We start from the raw sequence: 26404 nt of genomic DNA on the forward strand, positions 1-26404 counted from the left end.
ATCGAGGCCTATAAACAGTCACCGGGCTTCCAGCTCGGGCTGGCTCGATCGGGGCAGGTCACCTACGAGTACGGGTACCGAATCGCCCTTGGCCGGTTCCAGACGAGCCATCCCGGGCTGGAAGTGGAGGCGGATCCGTTTGTCTCACATCCAGAGGACTTGGATGTGGACATGCCGGAGGAAGTTCCCTTCGATGATGGCATGGGGGGATCCGACGGTTAGGGTGGTCTGGAGGTCAGCCCAACCGGGCAGCTTCCGCATTTTGTAACTTTTGTGCCCTTCGGATCTGGTCACAGTTGTAACTCCTTGCTTTACATAAAAAAACCTTTTCCCAGTATGTCTTTCGGACGTCGGGTCTTGTAATCTTATGCTTCGTGAATAAAAGAACCTTTTCCTAGCGTCTTTTAAGCTTCAAAAATTGCACAACTTCGACTCCGGGGCTGTTGCCAGGGGCATTGACCTCAGACGAAGAATTTTTTAAGGTTCTGGATGTTCCATGTCCTTGGCAGGGAGGAACCGTCCATCGTTGTGAGTCGATAGGTACCTGGTCGAACCACGCCGGTGACCCGGTAAGGTCCCTCCCACTTGGGGGCCAGCTTCCCCCTCGTTTGGGTTGGGTTGCTGACTTCGGCCCTCCGTAGGACCAGATCGCCCATCCTGACTGGTCTGGGTCGCACCTTTCTGTTGTAGACCCTCGCGACGGCTCTCTGGTGAGAGAGGACCTTCAGGTGTGCATCGACGCGTCGCTCCTCGAGCACGTCGAGGCTGGCGCGAAGTCCCTGGTTTGAGGCCTCCTGTTCGTAGCTCCTTGTTCGAAGTGTGGCAACAGTCATCTCAGGCGGTAGGACGGCCTCGGTCCCGAAAGTCAGGCTGTACGGGGATTCTCCGGTCATAGTTTTGGGGGTGGTGCGCAGCGACCACAGCACGCTGGGGAGCTCGTCCGTCCAGGTCGATCGGGCTGCGGACACTCTTCTTCTGAGGCCATCCAGGATGGACCGGTTGGTTACCTCGGCCAACCCGTTCGTCTGAGGGTGGGCCACTAAGCTGAACCTCAGTTGAATGCCATGACCGGCGCAGAATTCCCGGAACCTCGTGCCGGCGAACTGAGGTCCGTTGTTGGTGACAATGGCCCTGGGCAACCCGAACCGGGTTACAAGGTTTTTCCAAACGAATTTCTCCATTTGGTGTTCCATCGTCGTAGCCAGTGGTTCGGCCTCGACCCACTTTGTGAAGTAATCTACTCCCACAATTATGTACTTCCGCTGACCAGAGGCCGGTGGGAAGGGGCCGAGGAGGTCCAATCCCCACTGGGCGAATGGCCATGCGCAGTCGATGGGACTGAGCGGGACCGCAGGCTATCGGGGTGCGCGGGCGTGTCGTTGGCACGAGCCACACCGCTGCACGTAAGCTTTTGCGTCTCGACACATGGTTGGCCAGTAGTAGCCTTGACGGAGTATCTTGTGCGCCAGGGTCCGTCCGCCAATGTGTTCGCCGCAGATCCCCTCGTGAGTTTCAGCCAGGACCGTTTGGGCTTCGTCAGGCTCCAAACACCTCAGGAGGGGGTAGGTGAAGGATCGTTTGTAAAGCCGGCCACTTTCCTCGGTGTACCACGCCTGCGTGCGGCGCAGACGCCGAGCTGCGCCTTCGTCGAGGGGAAGGGTTCCATCCCGCTTGAAGCGCAACAGCTCCTGCACCCACGTGGTCGGCGCGCCGCCTGGGGCCGTGGCCGCCACCTCAATGGCGGGAGCGGGAAGCTCCTCCATCTCTGGCCATGTTTCGGGGGTTTGCCTTGACGCCAGCTTAGCGAGCGCGTCGGCTCGTCCGTTCTCCTCCCTCGGGACATTAGATAATGTAAAGTAAGGGAATTTCGCGGCTAGATCCCTTACCCACGCCAGATATTTGGCCATGGTTGCGTCCCGAGCTTCGTATCCGCCGCTGAGTTGTTCGGCCACGAGTTGCGAGTCAGTGAGGACGTGTATCGCGGCCACCTGCATCTCGAGGGCCAGCCTTAATCCTGCTAGGAGTGCTTCGTACTCCGCCTCATTGTTGGTGGCTTTAAATCCGAAGCGGAGGGAGCGCTCGAATGAGCGTCCGTCGGGGGCGAGAAGGACCAGCCCGGCTCCGGCGCCCCTTGAGTTGGCCGAGCCGTCCACGTGTAGGGTCCAAGCCTCGGGAGCTTGCTCGAGGTCTTTGTCCACCCGAGCTAATTCCACGATGAAGTCGGCTACCGCCTGGGCCTTGATGGCGGTTCTGGGCGCGTAACTGATATCGTGTTCTCCGAGCTCCACCGCCCATCTGAGGAGTCGACCTACAACATCGTACTTGGTTAACATCTGCCGGAGAGGTTGGTCAGTGACGACTTCCACCGAGTGTGCCTGGAAGTAGGGGCGCAATTTCCGAGCCGAGAGCACGAGGGCAAGTGCGAGTTTTTCTATCGGCGGGTAACGCTCCTTAGGTCCGCTCAGGACGTGGCTGACGTAGTAGATCGGGAGTTATGCACCAGAGCTTTCCTTCACGAGGACGGAGCTAACTGCGTGCAGGGAGGCCGCCAGATAGAGCCCCAATTTCTCGCCGGGGGAGACAGAGGCGAGTCGAGGGAGGCTGGCCAGGTGCTGCTTCATCTGTTTCAAAGCCTCCTCGCATTCCGATGTCCATTGGAAGTTCTTCGGGTCTTTGAGCGCCTTGAAGAAAGGGAGGCAGCGATCGCCCGATCGGGCAAGGAAGCGAGATAGGGCGACAAGTCTATCGTTGAGTCGCTGCAGGTCTTTAACCGTCCGGGGGGACTGCATATCGATTATTGCCTGTACTTTCTCCGGGTTGGCGTCGATCCCTCTCTGGTGTACAATGAACCCCAGGAACTTGCCGGAGGTGACGCCGAAAGCGCACTTTGTGGGGTTGAGCCGCATGCCGAACTTGCGTAGCGTGGCGAAGGCCTCGGCTAGGTCGGCAAGGTGTGTTCCGGCCTCTCTGCTTTTCACAATCATATCGTCTACGTAGACTTCCATGTTCCTCCCGATTTGAGGGGCAAACATTTTGTTTACCGTCCTCTGGTACGTGGCTCCGGCATTTTTCAACCCGAACGACATGACCTTGTAGAAGTAGATCCCTTGATCGGTAAGGAAAGCCGTGTGTTCCCTGTCTTCGGGCGCCATCCTGATCTGGTTGTATCCTGAATAGGCGTCCATGAAGGAGAGGCGCGCGTGCCCTGCCGTCGCGTCGACCAGCTGGTCGATCTTCGGGAGGGGATAGCAGTCCTTAGGACACGCACTGTTGAGACTAGTGTAGTCGACGCACATCCTCCAGCTTTCATTGTGTTTTTTCACGAGAACTACATTGGATAACCACTGAGGGTATTTGGCTTCTTCTATGAAGCCGGCCGCCAAGAGTCGGTCCACCTCCTCTTGTATGGCACGTTGTCGGTCAGGTGCGTGGCGCCGGGGCTTTTGCTTCACCGGACGAGCGTCAGGTGGGATATTGAGATGATGCTCCGCGACCTTCGGGTCGACCCCCCCCATGTCTGACGGGAACCAGGCGAAAATGTTGGCATTTTCCCGCAGAAGGCCGACGAGCTGTTCCCGTTCCCGCTCGGGCAGCTCTGATCCGACCTTGACCGTCTGATCCGGCCGTGCTTCCCGCAAGGGGACGTCAACAGTGGATCCCCTCGGCTCAGGGTGGAGGGCCGGCTTCTTTGCTTCCCGGGGATCTTCTAGAGGCGCCCCTCCCCTGGCCCTTTTGCTCAATGAGACGGAGGTAAGGTAGCAGCGCCTGGACTCTTGGGGGCTTCCGGTGACTTCCCCGACCCCCTCCCGAGTCGGGAATTTGACGGTCCGGTAGTAGGTCGAGACGACGGCTCTGACCTTGTTGAGGGTTGGTCGACCGAGTATGGCATTATAAGCGGTGGGAAGATCGACCACCAAAAAGGTGGTCATGACGGTCTTTGATTTCGGCGGGGTCCCCAGGGTCAGAGGCAGGGTGATGGCTCCTAGGGGCGATATTGAATCTCCCGTAAAGCCGGTGAGCGCCGAGCACATCAGGCTTAGACTTTCCCTGGCTAGGCCCAGCTTCTGGAAGGCGCCAAAGTAGAGTATGTCGGCCGAGCTCCCCGTGTCGACCATGATTCTCCTTACTTGCGCGTTGGCTACCCTAGCCGATATCACCAGGGCGTCGTCGTGGTGGGGTCGCTCGGTAGCTCCGGTTGGGAAGGTGATCTCGGGCTCGGGCCCGCGTCCCGAGGCTTCGTCGGGGGCGGCCCGGGCATAGGCCTTCCTGCCCGACATAGAACTTCCTCCGGAAGCGGGGCCCCCGGCTATGACATCGATGTGTTGCTCAACAGGGCCCTCCGGACGAGGAGACTGCTCCTTGCTCGGTCGGAGGTACTGGCCGAGGTGACCTCTGAGGATGAGCTCCTCGATTTGTCTTTTTAACTCGTAACACTGTTCGGTGTCGTGCCCGTGTTGTCGATGGAATCGGCAATACTTTGAGCGGTCCGCGAGCTCTCGCGGGTTCTTCATCGGGTGAGGGTCCCTGAGCAGCCCCTTCCCCCTTTCGTGTAGGAATATCTCAGTCCGGGAAGAGTTCAAGGCGGGAAGAGGAGGCCTTGGGTCGGGCCTGTCCAACTTTCGCCGGGAGGCGGTGGGCTGTTGCTGTCGGGGCGGCTCTTGACCTTTCTGTGCTCCTCCCGCCTTCCGACCATCCAGGCTTCCGCGGCGATGAACTGATTGGCCCGTTGGAGCATCTCGGGGACCGCGACGGGGGGCCTCTCCACGAGCGACCAGAAGAACCTGGAGGGCCGCAGACCAGTCATAAAGGCCTGCATCAAGAGAGAGGGGTGAGCATCCGACAATCCACGTATTTGTGTCGTAAACCGGTTCACAAAGTGAGAAAGGGGCTCGTCCTCCTTCTGGTTGAGCCCTAAGAGCAATGCCATGGACGGCTTCGGTCGGGCGTACGCCAGGAAGTTAAGTTCAAAATCCTTGGCGAGCTGATCGAAGGAGGCGATGGTCCCTGGCTTCAGGCCACTGTACCACGCGCGGGCTGGTCCTCGCAAGGTCATCGGGAATGCCCTACACATCAGGGCGTCTGAAGTCCCGAATAGCGCCATCTGAGACCGAAAAGCGGCCACGTGGTCCGCGGGGTCGGTCGCGCCGTCATACGTGTCTAAGGAGGGGAGGCGGAAATGCGGCGGGATCGCCTGATCCTGTATCTCGGGGGTGAACGGAGATCCTTGGTGTCCGTCCGCCCCGAGTTCTCCTTTTGACTTACGAACCTCCTGTTGTACCTCGTCAAGCCTTTGATTGACGAGGCGCAGCTGGGCCCGTAGGGCGTTCGTAGAGTCGGCAGTCGGAGCCTCGGGCTCGGGGCGGCTCGCCGTGTCCTCTGCTTCCCTGGTCGAGTTGTGGGGTTTCGAGGTGAGCCCGGAGGCCCTGGGAGTGGCGCGCGGGCCGGGTCGGGGGTCTCCTGTTGCTGCGAGGGCCGCGCCGCGTGCGGAGGGGCTCGTTGGGAGACAATGGTCTGCACCATGCTTGTCAGAGCTCGGACCTGGTGGGCGAGGTCATGAAAGGCCTCGGTCGACACTTGCGAGGAGTTGGCGGGTGCGCCGCCAGGGGGCGACAAGCCCGGGTCGTTGAACAGCCGCCAATAGCGTTCCGACACCGCCGCGGGGCGTTCGTCGTGGGTTTCGTCACGCCGTTCCCCTAAGGCGGGGGGCTCCGCATTTGAGGATCCGCCGGGGTAGATTTGCTAATCGCCTGACATTTGGATGAGCCCTCCTTCTAGCGCCAATCTGTTACGGTAAGTAACTCTTTAGCCGCGACCTAGGGGCCGACGCGGCTGGTTCAGGGCTCCAAATGACTTGAATCGGACGTGTCCCTCCCCGAGGCCTTGAGATGGCAGATGTCGAGACCTGCCTGGAAAGCTTGGCCTTGCTGCGTTAACGGCGATCGGGTACCTGCACACAGGTCGGGTTGGCGGCTCGGCCCGACCCCTCCGACGATTAAGTTAGTGGGGAGGAGTATTGTATTGAGTGAGAAAATCCTCCTCCCTCGCTGGGGGCCGAGGGGGGTATTTATGAGGGGGGCTTGATGTTACCTGACGGGCCATCCTGCAAGAGCCGGACCGTACCTTCGGTGGTGTCTGTCGCTGTCGTGGGTGTTGCGTGTGGAGCCGAGCTGCCGCAGGGTATGGGGGGTGCCAGCTGGTGCGTTTTGCCTACCTCGGCCGGCCTTGATGGGTCAGCCGAGGAGGCCCAAGTACGGTAGGCATGGGCGCGTGTCGCGTCATCGTTAATGCTCTTTCGGGGGTAACGCGCCGTACTGGGCGTCCGACGTGGGGGAGGGGTGTATTACGTCAAATCCGGGGTGTTATGTCAAGTCAGTTTTTTACCCCTATCAATTATAAAAGATCAAATATGAACATGATTAACGAGATAAATACTTCTCTTTTCACCGTAAAATGTTATAATATGATTTCAAACATTAAGTGAAATTAAAACTCTTGGCATGGATCAAATCTAAACCAAGTAAAGTTGGTCAACCATCCAAATCTACCACTGCCGTCATGCACAAGCAAATTTTAAATCTAAAACTTAAACAACATAGTCTGGTTGAGTTCGAGCTTTAAAGGTCGAATTCTGCCGGTTCGGTGCGGATTGGATCGGATAACTCGGATCAGTCTTCATGGAAGTCGGGTTCGGTTCAGCCCGATTAAAACCAATCAGCCATACCTCTTTCGGTTTGGTCGATGAGGCCGTTTAGATGGGTTGGTTTGGATGGATCGGGTTCGGTGAGAGTGCGGTCATAGTCTGGTTCAGTTCGAGCTTTAAAGGCCAAACACTGCCGGTTCGGTGTGGCTTGGGTCGGTCAACCGGGATCAGACATTTTCCGGTTCGATCCAGCCCGATTAGAACCCAAATCTGACCCATTTGTGCGTTTCGGTTGCATCTATCCTCGCCTTCTTCAACAGCTCGCGTGCCCTAAATCTTCTGCTTCTCCCGCTCGTCCCGCCAACTTTCGGCGTTTCAAGCGCAGCTTAAATCCTCGGGTTCCCCGGCGCTTCTCTCTTTCTCTCACTCTCTCTTGCTCTTGCACCACTCCGCTTATCCGCTCGGGGTTCTCGTTCCTGGTCTTCGTCTTGGGTTCCGAACCCTAGAGAACGGCGGCGATCAAGAACCCTAAAGAAAAACCGTAGGAGGGCCAAGATGAGCTACGCGGCGTTCAAGATGATGCACTGGCCGACGGGCATCGAGCACTGCGCCTCTGGGTTCATCACCCACTCCCCTTCCGACTCTTCACCCCCGCAGATTCCCCCGGCCCAGGCCGACGACCTCGACTCTTCTGAGTGGCCCACCCAGAGGCGAGTCGGTCCCGTCCCCAACCTCGTCGTGACCGCGGCCAATATCTTGGAGGTCTACCTCGTTAGAATCCAGGAGGATGATGACAGGATCCCTCGGCCCACCGGCGACCAGCATGGCGGAGGTGGCACCATGGATGGCCTCGCTGGTGCTCGGCTTGAGCTCGTCTGCCATTACCGGTGTGCCGTCTCTCTCTTTCTCTCTTCTTCCACTTCAAAAATTTAGGCTTCTCGGATGTTCGTGCTGTTCCATCTGGGATGCTACTTTTAAATTACGCCCTTTGACAAAGTTGCAACTGTCATCTGGCAACATCTGTTGTAGCAGTTCTCCAGAACATCTTTCTTCTCTTCTGTTAAAAATGGTAATAGTTATTCGATTGCACCCAAGGCTCCTCAGAAAAACCAAAGATGGGAGTACTTTGGGCATGTGTCTCCTTGAAAAAAATTACAATGTAAAATTATTTGATTAGCTTACAAGTTTGTGAACTAAACTAGGGGAACCTTTTGAGATCCTCCACTCGTAGTATTTTATATATGTTCTCCTGTATCCTAACTAATAGATGATTTCTATTGTCAACAAAATTTCTGGTTTGCTAATGATATGCTTTAGTTGGAAAGCCTGTGTTCTTTTGACTTGATTTACTGGTTGGAAAAAGGCTGCAAAATGCCACCATGTGGCAATCTAAATACATGCTGGTTAATTATGGTGCACCTACATAACTTGTTTGCGGCATTTTCCTTAGAAAAGAAGTTAAAACAACACATAAATTGACCGAACTCGCTGGCCCAACATAGTCAACCTATTGTAAACATTAGGCATAAGGTATCAGGACTAGTCACAAGTTCTTTTGCAACAAGCTAGCTATGCTGGTTATGGATTCGATCCTAGTGATTGTAACTACCACTTCTCAATCTGACCTGATGGGTCTGATCCATTGCCTAATCATCTAGCTAAGATCACCAGTTAGTATCTTAACAAGCTATGGTCCTTCAAATGTTTATCATATGCCAAAAGTCTACTTTCAGACATGTTAAAAAGTTGCTTTGTTTTTTACTTCAAATGTTTTTTTTATTATTCAATTGTCATGATGCTAAAATTCTGTTTGGTTATTTTATAATTTTGTTACTGATTTTCTTTATTTGAAAGCTTTTTGAATTTTGTAAAAATGATAGTATTTCATCTAAGTGTAAAATTTACAATTAACTTAAAATGCTTCTACACAAATGCCTACTGTTTCTTAGACATGTCTTAGTCACCACTGGTTTATTTGACAAGCTTGAAAAATACATTCTGTACCTTTCATTTTGGTTTATGTTGACATTTATTTTGATTATTGAACATTAGCAGTTCTTCAAGTTCTTAACAGTTTAGTTTTTTTTTTCTCTAGTTTGCATGGTAATGTTGAATCAATGGCGATACTGTCTCTTGGAGTTGATGACCACAACAAGAGAAGAGATTCAATAATGCTAGCATTTCAAGATGCAAAAATTACAGTTCTGGAATATGATGATTCATCCCATGAATTGCGTACTAGGTGAGATGTTTGCATATAACCTTCCTGTACTTTTGGAGTGATAGAACAATTTACCAATTAAGATACACAAAATATTTATTCTGTCATTTCTTTATGGCCACTAAATTTAGAATTTGCAGCACTAAGTTTGTTTTTGAAGAGCTTAGTTTGGCGAATTGTCCCTTAGGAGAACTAATTAGACTGCAGTCATTTAGAGAGGCTTCTTAGCCTTGTGTGGTTTATAGGGTTACTCTTTCTACATTGTTTTAAAATTTTCTCAAATTCACATATCCTTGGATTCATGTATGCTGAAGTTTGTGAGTATGACAAATGAGGATTATTTAGTCAATGATCACTTTACAAAGATCAAAGTCTAGTCTATCTAAAATTAATTAACTGTTATTTCTTAAAGAATTTCCTCCATGATACATGCAAGGTCTTAACATTGATCATAGGTGGAACATATTAAATTTTGTGATACAGTAGTCCTTCCAGACTTAATAACCAACCAACATAAAATCACTATAATTTATGTCAGAATTCAGATCAAAATAAATAAATAAATAAAAGTTTTTGCATGTTGCTATGCATATATATGGCTGCTTTGCTGTGACCTGCTGATCTTATTGTTCTAATGGATAGCAGTCTATAGCGAGCATGAAAGTCCATATAAATGTGAACATGATGAGGAGCCACTTATAAAGCATTTATATGAAATAAGTATGCTTCCATGTTTTTTTGCCTTTTTAATAAATGCTATAAGATATCAAATGCACTACTTTGTAACCTTGGAATTCTTGGTATTATTTAGTTGAATTCTCTTATCAAATATCTGAAATAATTGCTAGGAACTTTTTTAATGTTCTACTAAAAAAATTATAACATCTTTAGACATTATGTGCTATCCTTAAAAAGTTAAGCTCTTTACGTGCTTTTAAGAAGCTAAGCTGCTTGATTGTTGATATTTTTTGTTCAAGGCAAACTTTTAAGAGTTTTTCTCCAATTATTTCTCTAGTTCAATGCACTGCTTTGAGGGACCGGACTGGCTTTATTTAAAGAGAGGTAGAGAATCTTTTGCAAGGGGTCCTGTAGTAAAGGCAGATCCCCTTGGCTGTTGCAGTGGAGCACTTATATATGGGCTTCAGATGATTGTTTTGAAGGCTGCTCAGGTACCAACTTGCGTTCAGATTTCTCTTTTGTTATTGTTTTCATGATCGTGTTTTGTGGATATCTAAACTGACATCAATAACATATTTTATTTAAGTTATGCACGAAAGTTGTTTCTCTTGGCTGAATTTCAAGTTTCTTGGATAATAGTAAATTTGCAAGAAAGTATGTCTTACATGCCTAATAGGTATGAGATATAAAGCTTAACATGATTTATGTATTGAATCTGGAATTTTCATGGAAACAACCTCTTTGCTTATGAAGTTAAGATTGCTTGTGTATGGCCCTTCGCTGATCTTACCTGGATAGGTGCCCTTGTTTAGTCCCATTAATTATTTGAATCTAGAATTATCTTTAAAGTTGAAAATTAAGGCCTTCTTTTTTACTCTTTACTATCTTTAGGCCTTTTAAAGAAACTATAGTCAAGCATATTTTGCAATACATTTTTTAGTTTCTTGTCAAGGTTTAGGCTTTGGTGGTTGTTGTTGGGGCCTAAATTGCCCTTAATTGTTTCATATAGATCATCATATTGACTTATTTGAAAATCAAGGATTTCCATTTTATAGTGCACCACCTGTTCTGGGCAAATGCAAAAGTCATTCAGGGGACTTTAATGTGGATTGCTTTGTGCTTGTCAACAATATTTTTAGATATCGATGGTCTTTGGTCCTTTTCAACTGGTTTGGTAAAGAATTCTATGAATTTCATGTCACCTTCTTCCATTAAGGCTGAACATACCAACATTGGAAACAGAATGCCCCATACTATTTCCGATCACATGGTTAGTACCTTATCTTAAAGAAACCTTTGCAGTAATTTGGAACTTCTGCTATGTTCTCTCTTATAGGGATCTAATGTTATTTAATTGATGTTGCCAAAAAGGTCAATTTGTTGGTTTGTATTGGGTTTTGAATTATGATATTATTTTTGCTTTTATCTTATTCCATTCATAGGGTAATGCAAGAATCTTGTGGTTATTGTAGTTCAGATTTTCCCTAGTCAAACCATCCTTTATGATATATGAAGTAGGATTTTGCAGTAGCAATCATGGACTCAAGTGCTCTTCTAAACCATTGCAATTGTGTTATATGTTATGTTGTCATAACTACTTTAGCACATTGGTATAAATCTTGGTAACTCGTTTCTTGGTATTTCACCCATCCATCTGTATCTAGTGTATCTATGTGGGCAATTAATTGTGATGCTTGCAGTTGGATTTTCTGATTGATGCTTAGCAACATGCTACTATCTGTTTATGGAGTCACCTTTATAAGCCTAGTGCCCCTGAAATCGTACACAACTTTGTTGGATTCTACGGATTGTGCCTTATATTAAAGGTTGAGGATCTAGTGCTGTGATGGTGATTTTTCAAATTTTGCACGTGGGTAAGAGGGAACATATGGAGATTTTGTATGGACCTTAAGCTTGTTTTCCTTTGGTTATAATCAAGGTTTTTTAATTTTATCGGTTCAGTTTCGTGGTATTTACCAGTCCCGACAGCGATCGGGATACATAGTGCTTGAAACTTGCTTTGGTCTGGTCTACTCGATTTTTTTTTTTAAAGTGTGATGTTATTTCTTGCTAGGAGTGGCCGCACTAGTGTCACGGACAAAGTTCTAAACAAGATGTTTGATGTAATACTTGTGTATGTCCGTGTCTTTCTGTTTGTTCATGCTTTGCACAACATGTAGAGGAATGATCGAAGGTTTAACAACCCCATTTAGTTGGGTTTGGTGGCCTTCTTAGGCTTGTAAATAAAGGTTGTGTCATGTGGACACCAGTGAGAGATATTCGGTCTGTAGCGGACCATTTTGACCCTTTGTTATGCAATTGATCAGAGCTTGTAAAGTCTGTTTGTAATTTGCATTGTTTATGAAGTGTTTCTTGGAATGTTTGCTTGTGGATCCCGAGCGAGGCGTTTTCTCTAACTCGTTTTCTCTTTTATAGGTCCTAAGGGACCATGAGAGGTTTCGAGGAGGTTGACCTTTGCGGACGGACACACATGGGTGCCGCACGACTTAGGCAAAACCAGCTAAGTCCGTGATAGATGGTATTAGAGCGGGACAAGCACTCATAGAAACACTTGGCATGCAAATGTGGGAGACCTAGCGAGGCTGTGTTGAGGGCAGTCAGCACACGCGCGATCGTTTGGGGGAAAACGAGCATGGAGATGTAGAGAAAAGGAGTTGCTCAGAGGAGCGGGCATCTGATAGTGGTATTCAGAGGAATGGCCAACCCTTCGCGCAAGAGGCACCACGAGGACAAGCAAGCTGGGAAGAATGCGAAGTGCACAAAAGTTGAGATGGTCGAGTTTGAGCTACGGCTCGACGTTGACAACTATATTTGATGGTGCTCAAGGCAAACGAGACGCTTGGTAAAGGATAAGACCATGCAAGGTGGAATGGGTTGCTCAACGATCGAAAGAGTTATGCAAAGCCCATAGAGGTGAGGGAAATTGCTAACTCGAAGAATTCGGTACTCATGCATGAGCTTGTATGCGGACGATGGAATATTCGCGGTCATCCCAAGGCGACCGAAACTCGGCACCATGGAGTATTGAAACTTTCTCTTTGGCATGTGAAGGATACATCCGTAGGAGGCTAAAGTGTGCTTCAGCATGTTGCTAGGCCTTGAGTGGTGCAGTGGGGGCTATATCGACGTGGTGTCGTAATCTAGCAAGTGCGTTTGCAGGAGGCAGAACAATACACAGTTTGTTCAGTAAATCAGAGTAGTCTAAGGGGTTGGTGGTCTTCGAAACGAAGAGAGATGTTGCTCCAACGGGATAGATATCCAGGAGGGATAAGTTCCGGCTCTCCAGAGGAAGAATCATGTGCAATAGATTGCACATGTTGAGGCGGAGTACCTCAAAAACAGCAACTCCACGAAGCTCAATGGATCGAGCGAGCGGTGAAGAGTCGTCGCATCATCTCGCTTGAGAGAATGCATTGGTGGATGCATTGCGAGATCAAGTGGGGGAGCGATCCAAAGCAACATAAATGAAGGCACACTTGGAGTCGATATGGAGATCAGACTCAAGGGAGGGCTGAACCGTGGAATGGTGGGCGCGTGGGCCACCATCAACTCAATGCAAAATGAGGAGCGGAGTAATTTAGGTGTAACTTGGTGAAGTACCCAAGCCGCATAAAGTGAGCCGACATAGAAGATGGAACATGAAGCGGAGGCACAGAGCTTTCCTTGGACATAGGTCAAGGACATGAACTCTTGCAGAGGCAAGAGCAAGATCATGTTGTTCTATGGGTCTTTCATTTTGTTGGAGTGGACTCATCTTGCATGGTGCCAAAGATGAAGGGAGTGTCTGGGCACATGTACCTTATCTCGGAGAAGCATTTGACGGAGGAACTAAGGCGACTCAACTTGCGGAGGCGAATTTGGGTTCAAAAGGCCTTGGCACGGGGCAAGAGGACGCGGAGGCGGGTACTCTTGAAGAATATGCCACAGTGTTGCCATTCAAGTTGCCATGAAGGAAGCGGTGCGCGGCGAAGATTGTGCTGGTAGGGGCAGAGGCCCAGGATCCAGACAATGGTGCACCATTTTCAGTGAAGTCGGTGGACTTCGGGGGCTACTAGGCGACGGACTGTCCTAGAGCGGTGCTTCATCTTGGTGTGACCTAAGAGCAGGTGGATGAAGGTCGATTGCCAAAGGAGCGAACAAAATCGAAGGTGGAAGAGACCTTGCGATGTATTGGCAGAAGCCACACATGGAGGGATCACAATTCGAGTTCATCCCATAAGGATTATAATGCAATAGAGATGTTACTAGGAGGCTACATGGTGCAGCGGATCGTGGTGGAACAGTTCGTGGCAACGTGGTACACACGATACAATCCCGTGAGGGACTAGATCATACGAAGGTATGATCGGGAGCTACTGAAAGCTCCACTTCGGTGAACAACACGATGACAAGAAGGGTTATGAATTCAAGGAGTGAAGGTCATGGTACCGCAGAGGCGGGTCTTCCGTGCGTGCATCGAATTTTGCATCGGATGAAAGCTTTGGTCATCAGCATATGAGGGTTGTGTTCCACCAATGGAAAAGTTTGAATGCAAATATCAGTGAGTCCCATGGGAGGGACTTGATCATGCAGAGGTATGATCGAAACAGCTGGAGAGTTGGATTGCTCCAGAGCCCATATTCGCTTAAAGGAGCCCGGCAAGTCATAAGACAAGGTCGAGTAAGTGAACGTTGCTACCAAGGAAGCTAAGGAGAATAGAATCGATGCAAACCCTACAACGTGATGGTAGAGGCCATGCATGAGAGTTGCAGTCCGTCTTTCCATCGACCAAAGGGAGCTGCTTGGAGAACACAAAGGTGTTGAAGCAAGGGGTCGAAAGGGGTGAAGAGGCGACGATGAGTCTAGAGGGACTTAGCTACCCAAAATCAAGCATCAGTTAGAATGGAGGTGGATTCAGAGGAGTGCCACAGAGACATATCTACTGATCGTGAAGAAAAGAGATGTAGATGCGAGACGACGGATAGTAGGGCCATGGGCATGATAGCGCCATGGTACCACAGAGGCGGGACTTCCATGAAAGTCATTGATCCCTTGCTCTCATGGAGGGATAGCGCTTGGTCGTGAAAGGGGCCAAGGAGGTAGAGCATGTAGAGGCAAACTCTAAGCACCGAGACAAGGCTGAAGGGCAAAGGCCAAGGAACTTCGTAAGATCGGTGTTAACGAGTTTCTCATCAAGATAACCGAAAGTGAAGGACTTCGGGTCATGCAAGAGTGCACGACCAAGGATCGAAGCAGGCCGTACGCGGTGTTGTACATTTGCTACTCAGTGGAGTAGGCGACAGGGTTGATGGAGAAGACGGTACAATCCCAGAGGCGATCAAATCTATTAGAGAATTACTCAAAGTTGGGGTGAAAACGTCCGACATTCCAGAAGTTCGATGGCATTGAGAAGGTAAATCATAGTAGCTAACTCAATGCAAGGTGTGCAAACACTTCGAGTGCTTCAGAAGTGTGAGCAAAAAGCAAGCGAAGGCCAGTAACCAGCTCGATGCATGGAGTACAACCCTTGAGGAAGCGGGCGAAGTCAAGTAACCATTGTTTTTTCAACTCTTAAGAGAATGGGCAAAATCGAGTATCCCAATTCTCTTATCTATCCAGCAGAGGAGCTCTGCACAGGTTCAAAGACCATTCGAAGATATTAGAAGATAATAGTTGTCAAATCCTCACCAATGGTGATCAGTGCTATTGAGAGTAGATTATTCGCTTCATTTTCTCAACAGAATGTCAATCGAAAGCGGAAGTGATGCGAATCTACTTGGAAGTGACAACTAAGTGTAAGAAGAGTCAATGGGCAAATTTTGTGGAGGAAGGACCCAAAACTTCAGAAGTTTGCAAGACGATGCTCGTTAAAGCTCCAACAAGCATCTACCTAGTTCGAAAAGCATGAGGCATTTGAGAGACTGGCGCATAGTAAGGATGATCTTTTCCTTCATCTGGAGGATCCGTAGGAACTAACAGGGATCAACACAACTTAGCCAACCCCACACTAGAGTCAGAGTCATTGGCGAATTGAAGCAGCATGACGGATCAAAGGTTCGACTACTCAAAAACAGCAGCGGAGAGCAGCTAGGAGCCAAGAGGCGCATTGCAGCTGGAGCAGAAGATTGAAGACTCAGTAAAGGCGAGGAGTTGCAGTGTCGGTAAAGGCTTCGACGAGGACGTCGAAGGAATAAGTGTGGGAGAATGTCACGGACAACGTTCTAAACAGGATGTTTGATGTAATACTTATGTATGTCCGTGTCTTTCTGTTTGTTTATGCTTTGCACAACATGTAGAGGAATGGTTGAAGGCTTAACAGCCCCATTTTAGTTGGGTTTGGTGGCCTTTTTAGGCTTGTAAATGAAGGTTGTGTCATGTGGATACCAGTGAGAGATATTCGGTCTGTAGTGGACAATTTTGACCCTTTGTTGTGCAATTGTTCAGAGCTTATAAAGTCTGTTTGTAATTTGCATTGTCTATGAAGTGTTTTTGGGAATGTTTGCTTGTGGATCCCGAGTGAGACGCTTTCTCTAACCCGTTTTCTCTTTTGTAGGTCCTAAGGGACCATGAGAATTTTCGGGGAGGTTGACCTTTGCGGACGGATACGCAAGTGTGCCGCACGACTTAGGCAAAACCAGCTAAGTCCGTGACACTAGGGCCTATGAGGAGTATTGTTGCTACCATCATGCCCTCCACCACCTGCACATTCATTGTTGTCCTACTGCTCACTCTGGCATATCTCCTTCTATTCCTCCACCATCTTCCTTCCTGCTCGTCTTTTTCCCTCTTTCTGTTCCTTCTTCCTTCCCCCTCTCCCTCCCCAACAATACTGCTGTATGTTATGTCATAACGTGAGTCGGTACCCTGGAATGGACCAGGCCCATATTGGTCTGACCAGGCCAGCATGGGTTCATTACCTAGAATTGAACACCTTGGTTTTAATAATTAACACATTGAACAAGTTGTTTAGATGTTAGGTTGCTCAAGTTAGAGGTTTGGGAGATCAAAAATAGATTTGGGATTGACATTGATTGTAGGATCGATGTCTAATTGGATTGGTCACATTATCATCATCGGATATATGTCTTGGAATTGGCTTGAATTACTTGGGTTCTAATTATTATGCCCCCGTATGACTTAAAATGTCAACAAAGTTGTACAGTCCTTCAACCATTTCTCAACATTTCATCATGCAATTTTTTAAAAAAATATATTTCTAAACAAATTACACACACATCATGAGAAATGATCAAGCTACTTAACCATGCATTTGAATCTGAATCTTTCAAATACTGCTCTAGCTACCTCATTATCTCAGATCTAGAAAGGATTTCCAAATGTAAATAAGCTCTTAATCTGAGCCAAAAATATCCAATAGGAACAAATAGCAATTAAAATAATTGCTTATGATAATATGATAAAAAATGTGTTATCAGATGTGTGGTGCATCAATAAGATGTCAACTGAAGCATGTTCTTTATTCCATCAATTGTTTGTATAATTATTTATTTAGTTTGCTTCCTTTTGTATTTATGTTTGTGCATGCATTATTATATTATGCCTGTTCATTGTGGTTAAGCATTGCAAACAATACTTCAAAGTTCAAACAATTGGTACTCCTGCCCAATTTGTTTAAATTCTATATGCTGTCCTTTACTAGCCATACTCTCTCTTAAATATGTATCTTAGTCACTTGAGAGTGTCGACTCTCTGTTTTTGTTTTCTTGAAATGCATCTTCATGATGTCCTTGTGGTTCTCAACAATCTTGCTTATTAGGTTGGTCAAGGGTTGGTTGGAGATGATGAGCCTACTAGCACCGGTGGTGCAGTTTCTGTTCGAATTGAGTCATCATATGTAATAAACTTGCGTGATTTGGACATGAAGCATGTGAAGGATTTCACCTTTGTTCATGGTAAGCAAAACTATGTGCATCAGTTTGTGATGAATATAAGGCTGGGTCACATCGAACTCTAGCTGGATTTAACCATTGCTTAATCTTGTTCCTCTTTTTTCAACATCTGAACTTGCTGGTTAGATCTTAGATGCAGAGATCAGAAATGTTTCAGTTAGTAATTACTTTCGCATTATGAATGCAAAAGAATGGCTAGTTTCTGTATATATCTTGCATCGTATTTAACACTGGTTGCCTGCATGATCAATTACTTATCTGCTGTTTCCATTCGACCTGTGATTGCTTTTTTTTTGCCCTTGAAATTAAGTAGTGTTAACTCCTGAGAACATTGTACAAAATATCAGGACAGGTTGAACCTCGCGAAAATCCACTGGTTACATTTTGTCTATCAAAATTTGTCAACTTGTGAGCAGAAGTGTTCAAAGACCTAGGGACATAGGTCCATTACTGAACTAAAACAGCTTTGGAGTAACAAAAAAGTACCACGACAGAAGTTCTTTAGGTGCCATGAGATGTTGCCACCTGTTCCTGCAGTGGAAGTGTTATATGCAAATGAGTCACCACAACTTAAAAGTAAAACAGGATTTCAGAGAGAAGTCAACAACATTTTCTAGATGAACATTCCCATGGCGACCCACAGAAACTTTTTTGGAAAGAGAAGAATAATTCATTAGTGCTAGTTCCTTGAGTGAAGGAGATAGGTTAGAAATGGGGTTGCAAAGTGACTGTTGTTTGTGTTTCCAAATGAACCCAAGGCTATTTGCTATTAGAGCTCTTAACTAAGCAGCAGATAGTTTGTCCAAATACTTGCCTTCATCCAGAAAAGATCCACTGATCCAGTTGTCAAAGGATTGATGAGTGCAGGATAGTTTGGACTGAACCAAATGACAAAAATTCTTTGCAAAAATGCATTAAAAAAAGATGTGAGTGATGAAATCTTGGCTGGAGTATGGATGGGACAAGAGATGATGTAGTTGTGGAGGATAGATGGGATCCATTCGGAGGTTGGGAGTCGCTTCCACAAAAGTTTCCGTAGATGTTTTTGACTCTGGGTACTACCAGAAAACTCCACATAACCTTCCACCCCACATGAAAGTGTCATTAGTGGATCTCCCCAGAAGAAAGTGATGGGCACTATGATATGTGGCAAGGCCTAAAGGTGAGGGATTCAAATCCAACTGTTATCACAGGGGTCATGGGAAGATAAATATCTTTCTGTTAACCAGGTCAGGTCTGAATGTAGTGCAGCTTCCATTCAACCCGTAATTGTTGATTGTTGATTTCGTGCATGTCCATATAAGCATGGTTGGCAATGTTTGTCTCAATTGGACTTGGTTTATGATGATAATGACACAAGGAACATGCTTGATATAGAATTCTGGAATCAATTGGTTTATACTTTTTAGATTCTGAAATCTGCATATGTTCTATATTGGCCCTGGGTTGCTTGTGGCAGCAGCCAACTTTAGGATTTAAATTGACCTGCATTTTGGCTTTTCAGTCTTAAACAATTGGCAAACCTGTCATTGTCAAGTAGAAAATACTAGATCGGTGGCTCCTGGTTGAAGAATCAGCCGATTGAGTGTCCCTATCGTTGAACAAATAGGAGGATAGAGGATAAGAGAGAAAAAGTTGAAAAATGTTATGAGGGGAGAATGAGAAAAAAAAAAAGAGAGAAGGGAGGGCCAATAGACCTACACTTTTGTGCCTTGTAAATTCCATTCTCTTTACATCCAAATTTCTTCATTTACAAATACGTGAATTTAACTCCATTACTATCATATGTAGGACTCTTGATGCAGTCTCAGGCTGCAGCAGACCAAATTACATTCAAACATAGGGTTGTTAGAGAGATCAGAGGCCATGGCAACTTTATATGGCAATTTAAAGTCTTCTGCCTTGCTTGAAGATTCATCATACATCCAGCGTAGGTATGAAAATAGCTGCTGGATATTGGCACATCAAATAAAATTCCACAAGGATCTTAGTCTGTACTGCTTTCTATAAGTTGTTGGGAGATTAAAACTGGAAAGAGAGAAGTAGGGGAAGTGAAAGGCTAAGATGAGAAAGTGGCTTGAGGCACATTGTTTATTTAAACCAGCAATCTTAGATCCAAGATAGGAAAGACAAAACTAAATAATTCATGCTATATTGCTCAGCCAAGTATGACCTAAAAACCTGGACTTACAGTCTATCTTAAACTCTATCACATAGCAATTAATTATCAAAGAACACATGGTTAACCTAACCAAAATAAAGGCAAATCTGACCGAAACACATCTAAATATCTAACTACATCAAATCTGAATTGAAATCTAATGAAGTCTTAATTGATGAACTCTGAATAAGTGTTTTCATGGCTGTAAAGGGCACTTCTATGTTGCATCAATTCTTGGAAGGGGCAAAATCATTTTGCTGCACCCTTCTCCTAGTAGATAATTGCATCCTCTGGTACAAGGAACCTAGCTAAAATATTTGCTTGCAAGGTACCATTACTGCTAATGTTACAGTGAATAATATTGTTCAAGCTGCAGCAACTGATCTTAAGGTGTTATAAACCTGTTGACTTACTTCACATTTATATTAACACAAAACTGAGCCAAGTTTACTAAAATACAACCTAAACTAGACATGTTTCTGTACTTGTTCTCTAAACTCTACTTGGTTTGACTTAAATTTGTGATCTGGCCACTGTTGAAAATTTTGAATTCTTTTGGCTTTGGATCACCAAGCAGCGAGATGGTGGCCAGTTATGAAACTTGGCAAATACTGTATGTTTTTATGATAAATTGCAGAAATTCATCTGAGACAGGTGGTTTATGGTTATTAGGTAATAAGAAAGTGAAGTTGTTACAAATTTTGTGCTAGAGAGAGTTAAAACTTGTTTCTTTTTTTCTTCTTGAAACAAGCTATCAAACATTATGATGCTTTTATCAATTAATATATTCTAATTCTACACACCAAGATACAAAAATAAGGCACACTACAACTAGTACGAGTCTATGGTTTCATTTTGGACTCTTTCATGATTAGGTTGGCACTTGGGTCATTTTGATGACCTACATCCTTATATTTCACTGAATGCTTTGTTTTTATCTTTTCATCCCATTTTATTTGGACTCAGGAACATCCATATGCGTACATGTATAATATGCAAAATAAGTTTTCTGAAATTACATTTGTTGCCTTCATTTTGGGCCACTTCCATAGGGGCTTGGGCATATTAAATATTGGTGATTCAACTTCACATAGAACTTGATGATACAGTAATTCTGTAGGCAATGTTGGTCGAGTGCAAAAAGATCGACTTAATCTTTAGGTGCCATCAGAAAATTGATGAAATTCTTTAACTTGTCTTCCAGTTGGTTTCCAAGTAATAAACCACAGAGCAGAGGCAACTATTTCTTCATCTTTTAATATCCGATTGGATATGCAAGGCTCTAGATGAGGGTTTTCCAAATAGCTAATATATTACTAATCTAAGAGAAAACATTTGCTGGTTATTTCATCAACTACATCGGCTCAAGTTTGTCAGCTGACAAATGTTTGTGAAATTTCTTTCAATATTGTACTTATCTGCTCGTATTCTATTAATGTTGAAGGCTTAACTTTATCTCTGCATTTGTCTAGTGGCAGGAGGTTTTTGTTTTTGTTTTTCCAATTCACATCCTTCTGCAGCCGAAAGAATTGCTTACTTTATTGGGCACTCACATTCACAATGATTGCTTAGGCTACCTCAGCTTGTTGATCACTTGCTATTTTGCATTGTCTTGCTGGTGCAAGATATGGTGTTTTGCCTGAAATCACAATGCATGATATAATGTCGGTACCTCCATACTCCAATCACGATACAAGAGCAATTTGAAATTCCTTGCTTTAGCCTTCTATGTAGTGGCCAATCACAGGGAGGGATAGCTGAATCCTTTTCTCACTAATAAATATCTGTTTAGGACTCAGCTCTATCATCCTGTAGCTACTTAGTCTATAAACACTAATCACCATCTAGGTAGAAGAGACTGTTATTATGTGTTTCGTGACATCATAAGAAGTTCCGATCTTTATCTACTCTATTTGTCATCGTGCCTGCTGTTGTTTTCACGGCAGACATTTTTCTTTTCAATCTTTGCTATCACAATGTGAGCTTTCAACCAGTTGAAAAATGTGCACCTGTTAGATTGTGCACACTTTGTTATTCTATGTAATTTTTTTTACTGAAAATAAGAGTAGCCTAAATTTAGTTTAAATCTCTGAAACAAAATTAGATAGGAGTGGGAGGAAAGTACATCCAGAACACTACCTGACCTTGAGCCGCCTTAAAAGAAAACCAGAAATTTTACATAAATAAGTGATATTTTGCTTTAACTTAAAATTGATGCAGCGAATAATAGGTCTAGTGTCTATCTTGTTGGCAGGGAATTCTGTGACCTGTTCTTGTTTAAGTCTATAGTTCTCTAACTCACATACTTGGATGCTGTTTTAGCTAACTGTTTGACATGCTTCCATACCTGTGCATAGCAGTAGCTAGCATGGTACAACTGTATGTGGTTTAGTGGCTGACTACCTACACAGCTCAATGTGCTAAACTTCCTTTCTAAATCTACCTACACAGGGAATTCTGTGACCTGTTCTTGTTTAAGTCTATAGTTCTCTAACTCACATACTTGGATGCTGTTTTAGCTAACTGTTTGACATGCTTCCATACCTGTGCATAGCAGTAGCTAGCATGGTACAACTGTATGTGGTTTAGTGGCTGACTACCTACACAGCTCAATGTGCTAAACTTCCTTTCTAGGATGCGTTAAATGGATGGCCTTCTGTATGTTGTAATGCAGTCCTCATCGCTTCAGTTCACAACTATGAATGCTATGATGAAAACAATATTTATTAATTGATTCATCATGTCTTGCTATCTGAGTTGAATTTATCTAATCATTATATATAATGAATTTTGCACATCAGCATTGCTGCTTTTCTTTTATTTCATTAGCTTATTCAAGATTGTTTTTCAGCTTTTACTGACATGGGCAGGTTATATCGAGCCTGTTATGGTCATACTTCATGAAAAAGAACCTACTTGGGCTGGGCGAATCTCGTGGAAGCATCACACATGCATGATATCTGCACTTAGCATCAGCACGACTCTTAAACAGCATCCTATGATATGGTCCGCTTCAGTAAGTTTTACATAATTGATGATGCCCGTGCTGAAGTTTTAGTTCATGAAAAAATAATAGCAGCCATATAAACCAGGATTCAACATTGTTATTATCATGCTGCTATGGCATGCAATTCTGTTATGTTCATCAGCATTGCTAGCTACTCCTGGGACATTAAGCTTTGGAAAACCTTTCCACAGACAATTTTTTTTATTATTTTTGTCATGCGGAATTGGTTGTGCCCAAAGCATTACCCTTTTGATTAGCACATACCATCATTTTTAAACTGTCTACCAGAAGATCCACATGTAGGTTTAGAAGGTTTTTTAGTTCATTTCTGTGCAGTAGGTAAGTTATGTTGGAATGGTTGCTATATTACCTGTAGCTCATTGCATGGAAGATTCTAATAATAACTTTACCTTTCGGTGCTTGTGCGGTTCAATTCGTTTGAATCGATTTCATTAGCAGAATGCTCGCGTCTCCAACATGCTTGTTCCTACTACCTTATATATTGCCATTTGAAAACCATCACATTGAAGCTCTACTGATTTTGAAGCCTAACAAAACCATGTTTTAATTTTTTTTTTCTCTTTTGAACAGATTTTTGCTGGATTCACTTATCCAAGATTGCTTGACAATTGTCTCGTTTTGCCTGTTAGTGAATAGAGAGGACTAGTTTATCATCTGGAAATTCACGTGATGTCTATCCTTTGTTTATTTGATATAAAATCTGTTGTATCATAAAATTCTATATTAAGAGACATAACTTTCAAAATTGAATCCAAATGACTTCATTCTTTGATTCAATTTATATCTAAGTAGAATCCTAAACACCAATCGTAATTATTGCTCTAACCCTTTGCCAATGGTTACAAAATGACCACCAAAATTCTTAAATAACAAGTAAACAATGGCCAGCTACTCAATTTAGACTATTTGAGTCTTGACTTCATTAAATTTGGACATAAGTTAAAACTTAAAACCTAATTTAAATTTGTGTTGTGTCATATACTTGTGATATGCATGTACTAGCAATGGGTTTGTAAACTTTCTTAGCATGATCCGTTCCATTCGTATTATTAGTTTATTACCAAATAAGGTTTAGATACTACAGGTACTACATTGTTCCCTAATCAATGTTCCCCAGAAATTTGGTTGGCTTGCCAATATTGGAAAAGAGTTCTAAGTTGTATGTGAACTATGTTTATATTCTGGAGCATGTACAATGTCTTCGGATTCTGTAGCCAAGACTAACGAGTTTAGGAATATGTTGTCGTGTGGTAACATGACATGGTACTCTTTGGTTTGCATGAAGGTGTGATGATTGAATCATGTACTATATCGACACAGTGTTACCTCGCTATTGTGTATTGCTTCCCAGGTATGCCAGTACAGCACCTTCATTGGTCATATTTTGTGGTAAAGTCCAATCTTGCAGAATCCTTAATGGAGACAGCTTGGATTTGGATCAGAATGTTCATCTGTTGTCCACATTGGTTGACCACTGTGTTTGTTATATTTGTGCTTGGTGCTACCTGACTCCTAGAATTAAGCGGATATATGATTTTATTGATTTTAAGATCATTTGTTTGAATGACTAGCAGAAGATAATATTTTCATCCTTAAATCACTTTTGTTTTTTATTTTCTATTTGAGATATTGAAGCTCCTGTTTGGTTGAAATGAAGCCGAGTTGCTATAAAATACCATGCTGTAGAGGGCACCCTCCAGTCATGATTTTGTTGAATCATTGGATGTGTGCCATTTTGTAGGAACTGGCCCAGTATGTTTCTTCTTTGGGAGAACTTTGATGGCTGAAAATGGAATGGTTGCTTGTTCTTTCTATCAATTTGGTTTTTTGTGCTCCAGCTACAGCCAATAAATTGTTCTGTTATTTTGCTTCTGCATATGTCTTTAAGCATTTCATTTCTGACCACTTTTATTATATTCTGATTGTTCTTCTGAGAAGTTATTCTTTCTTCAGAATATTCCTCATGATGCAAACAAACTTCTCGCTGTGCCTTCTCCTATTGGTGGTGTTCTTGTTATCTGTGCCAATACTATTCATTACCACAGTCAGGTCATTCATTCTCTTTTTGAGATGTTTTGTTGTAGTGTTTCCTATCTGTACTTTTCTTCCACTTGTTTTTCATCCTGGTTTGGTGATTTGCAGTCCGCCACTTGCTCGCTTGCCCTCAACAGCTTTGCTACCCAGCCAGAAGGCAGGTATTGTCTGACAACTCCATATTTTAACTATTTATTTACAATGCTGCAGATCTGCGTGTTGAGTTGTCTTGGGCTTGCCTATGGAATCGTGAACAATTTCGTCACAACTCATAACATTGTCATGTTGACCTTTTAATTTTATTACAGTACAATTATCAAGTTTGTTTACCATTCTAATACTAGATTCTTATTTGAAACCTGAGAAAATATGTTTATTAGAATCTAACTTATAGGAATTTATTATAAAATATAGAAAATTTGTCTGCCATTTCTTTTAGGCAAAAGGGCAACCTAGTGCATTATGCTCCTTCCAAAGTTGTCTGGTGTGGGTAAATGTGTATATGTGTGAATAAAGGTTCACAGTTTTGTGTACCAGTAGTGCACCGGTCAGGCCTCGGACAGGTCTATATTGGTGTACTGAATACTGGTATTGCTGGTGTGTACCAAGTTTCAGAAGAAGCATGAAAAGAAAAGCTGAAAAAAAAAAAGAACTGTCTGGTGCAGGGCTATGTATTGCCATGTACTGGGTGGTAGAGGTCTTGTGGCAGTGGTATATACTCTGGACCGGGCCTGGTCCGCGTACCAGTAGATTGCTGGACATGCATATACTGCCTGTACTAATCCTTACAGGTGGTATTTCAAACATTGGTATGAATATTTTTTAAAATTTTTTTCTCCATCTGGATTTTCTTTTTCAATACTCTTAATTTTTCAATCAGTCGCAGTTTTATTCTTCTAGGACTTCTCAAGACCAAGGGTAGTTGGTACTTGGGTGCTTTATGACTTAGAAGGATTCCTGCAAATTGTTGCTTTTTTCGCTTATTTTTTTCACTTTAGTAAATATGGTCAACTGACAGTTTCTTTTTACAACCTTAAGCCGTATAATCAATCTAAATGGGAACATTTTATCCAACTTGCAACTTTCACTTTTGAGATGAACACTATGGTATTATTGCCTTCCTGCCTTGGTTTCACAGAGAAAGATGCAAGGTTGCAGAGGCAAAGAGGCAGCATGAGATGCACTGGTTGTTCTGGCAATAGCCTTTCCAAACATCCACCTTACCTGCGGGTGAGGCAAAGATAGGCAAAGATGTACTTTTGCTTTTGAGATGAGATATAACCAAGTATACTTCGAGTTAAAATAACACTTGAAGGATCTGATGAGCTGAAATTTCTGTAGCATTATTGCAACTGATACTTTTCATATTACAGCGAGTGAACAATTAAAATAACAGTTGCTTTCTTTAGCCAGACTCTCGATCAATTATATCAGGACTCTGATATGTAGCCCGATACCAACGCAGTTCAAATTCAAACTAGACTTAGGTCAGTACATGACAGAAGTCATGGTAACTTAACTTTAACCTAATCCAAACAACATCTAATCAAATAATTCAACTCAGAAACAAGCCTAAATCTGAAGTTTCCAGAAAATAAATATGCCAGTGTACCGAAGTGCAGAAAAAAAACTGACCTATCTTTTGTTATTTTATTCAATAATATTGAGTAGTATAGGTTGGTATATAGCCCAGTGTACCGGTGTTGTATTGGTCCAATAGGTTATTAGATTT

At 44.4% G+C, this 26404-nt stretch overlaps 3 protein-coding genes across 5 annotated transcripts in view; 1 reads left to right on the top strand and 2 right to left on the bottom strand.

Annotated features, from left to right (window-relative positions):
* Positions 1-2492: 2492 nt before the first annotated feature.
* LOC135627569 (uncharacterized) lies at positions 2493-4511 on the bottom strand. The gene has a single exon (XM_065133691.1). It carries the CDS (start codon positions 4509-4511, stop codon positions 2493-2495), a length of 2019 nt encoding a protein of 672 aa, XP_064989763.1.
* A 65-nt stretch (positions 4512-4576) lies between these two features.
* Positions 4577-6919, bottom strand: LOC135627570 (uncharacterized). The gene is made up of 2 exons (XM_065133692.1): positions 6916-6919; positions 4577-5538 (listed from the first exon to the last, which is right to left on the bottom strand). The coding sequence occupies exons 1-2, from the start codon at positions 6917-6919 to the stop codon at positions 4577-4579; spliced, it is 966 nt and encodes a 321-aa protein (XP_064989764.1).
* A 20-nt stretch (positions 6920-6939) lies between these two features.
* LOC135626511 (cleavage and polyadenylation specificity factor subunit 1-like) overlaps positions 6940-26404 on the top strand; it is a 39246-nt gene continuing 19781 nt past the window's right edge. For 2 of the 3 annotated variants that reach the window (XM_065131877.1, XM_065131878.1), the window contains exons 1-7: positions 6940-7527; positions 8736-8882; positions 9877-10030; positions 17317-17452; positions 22481-22626; positions 24592-24687; positions 24781-24833. In XM_065131877.1, the coding sequence (XP_064987949.1) occupies positions 7196-7527; positions 8736-8882; positions 9877-10030; positions 17317-17452; positions 22481-22626; positions 24592-24687; positions 24781-24833 (1064 nt within the window). In that variant the 5' untranslated portion in view covers positions 6940-7195. Of the gene's footprint in view, positions 7528-8735; positions 8883-9876; positions 10031-17314; positions 17453-22461; positions 22627-24591; positions 24688-24780; positions 24834-26404 lie in introns of those variants that run through there. The other variant, XM_065131879.1, reaches the window with a different exon arrangement.

This window comes from Musa acuminata, chromosome BXJ2-11 (assembly GCF_036884655.1).
Source record: "Musa acuminata AAA Group cultivar baxijiao chromosome BXJ2-11, Cavendish_Baxijiao_AAA, whole genome shotgun sequence".
Taxonomy (NCBI): Eukaryota; Viridiplantae; Streptophyta; class Magnoliopsida; order Zingiberales; family Musaceae; genus Musa; species Musa acuminata.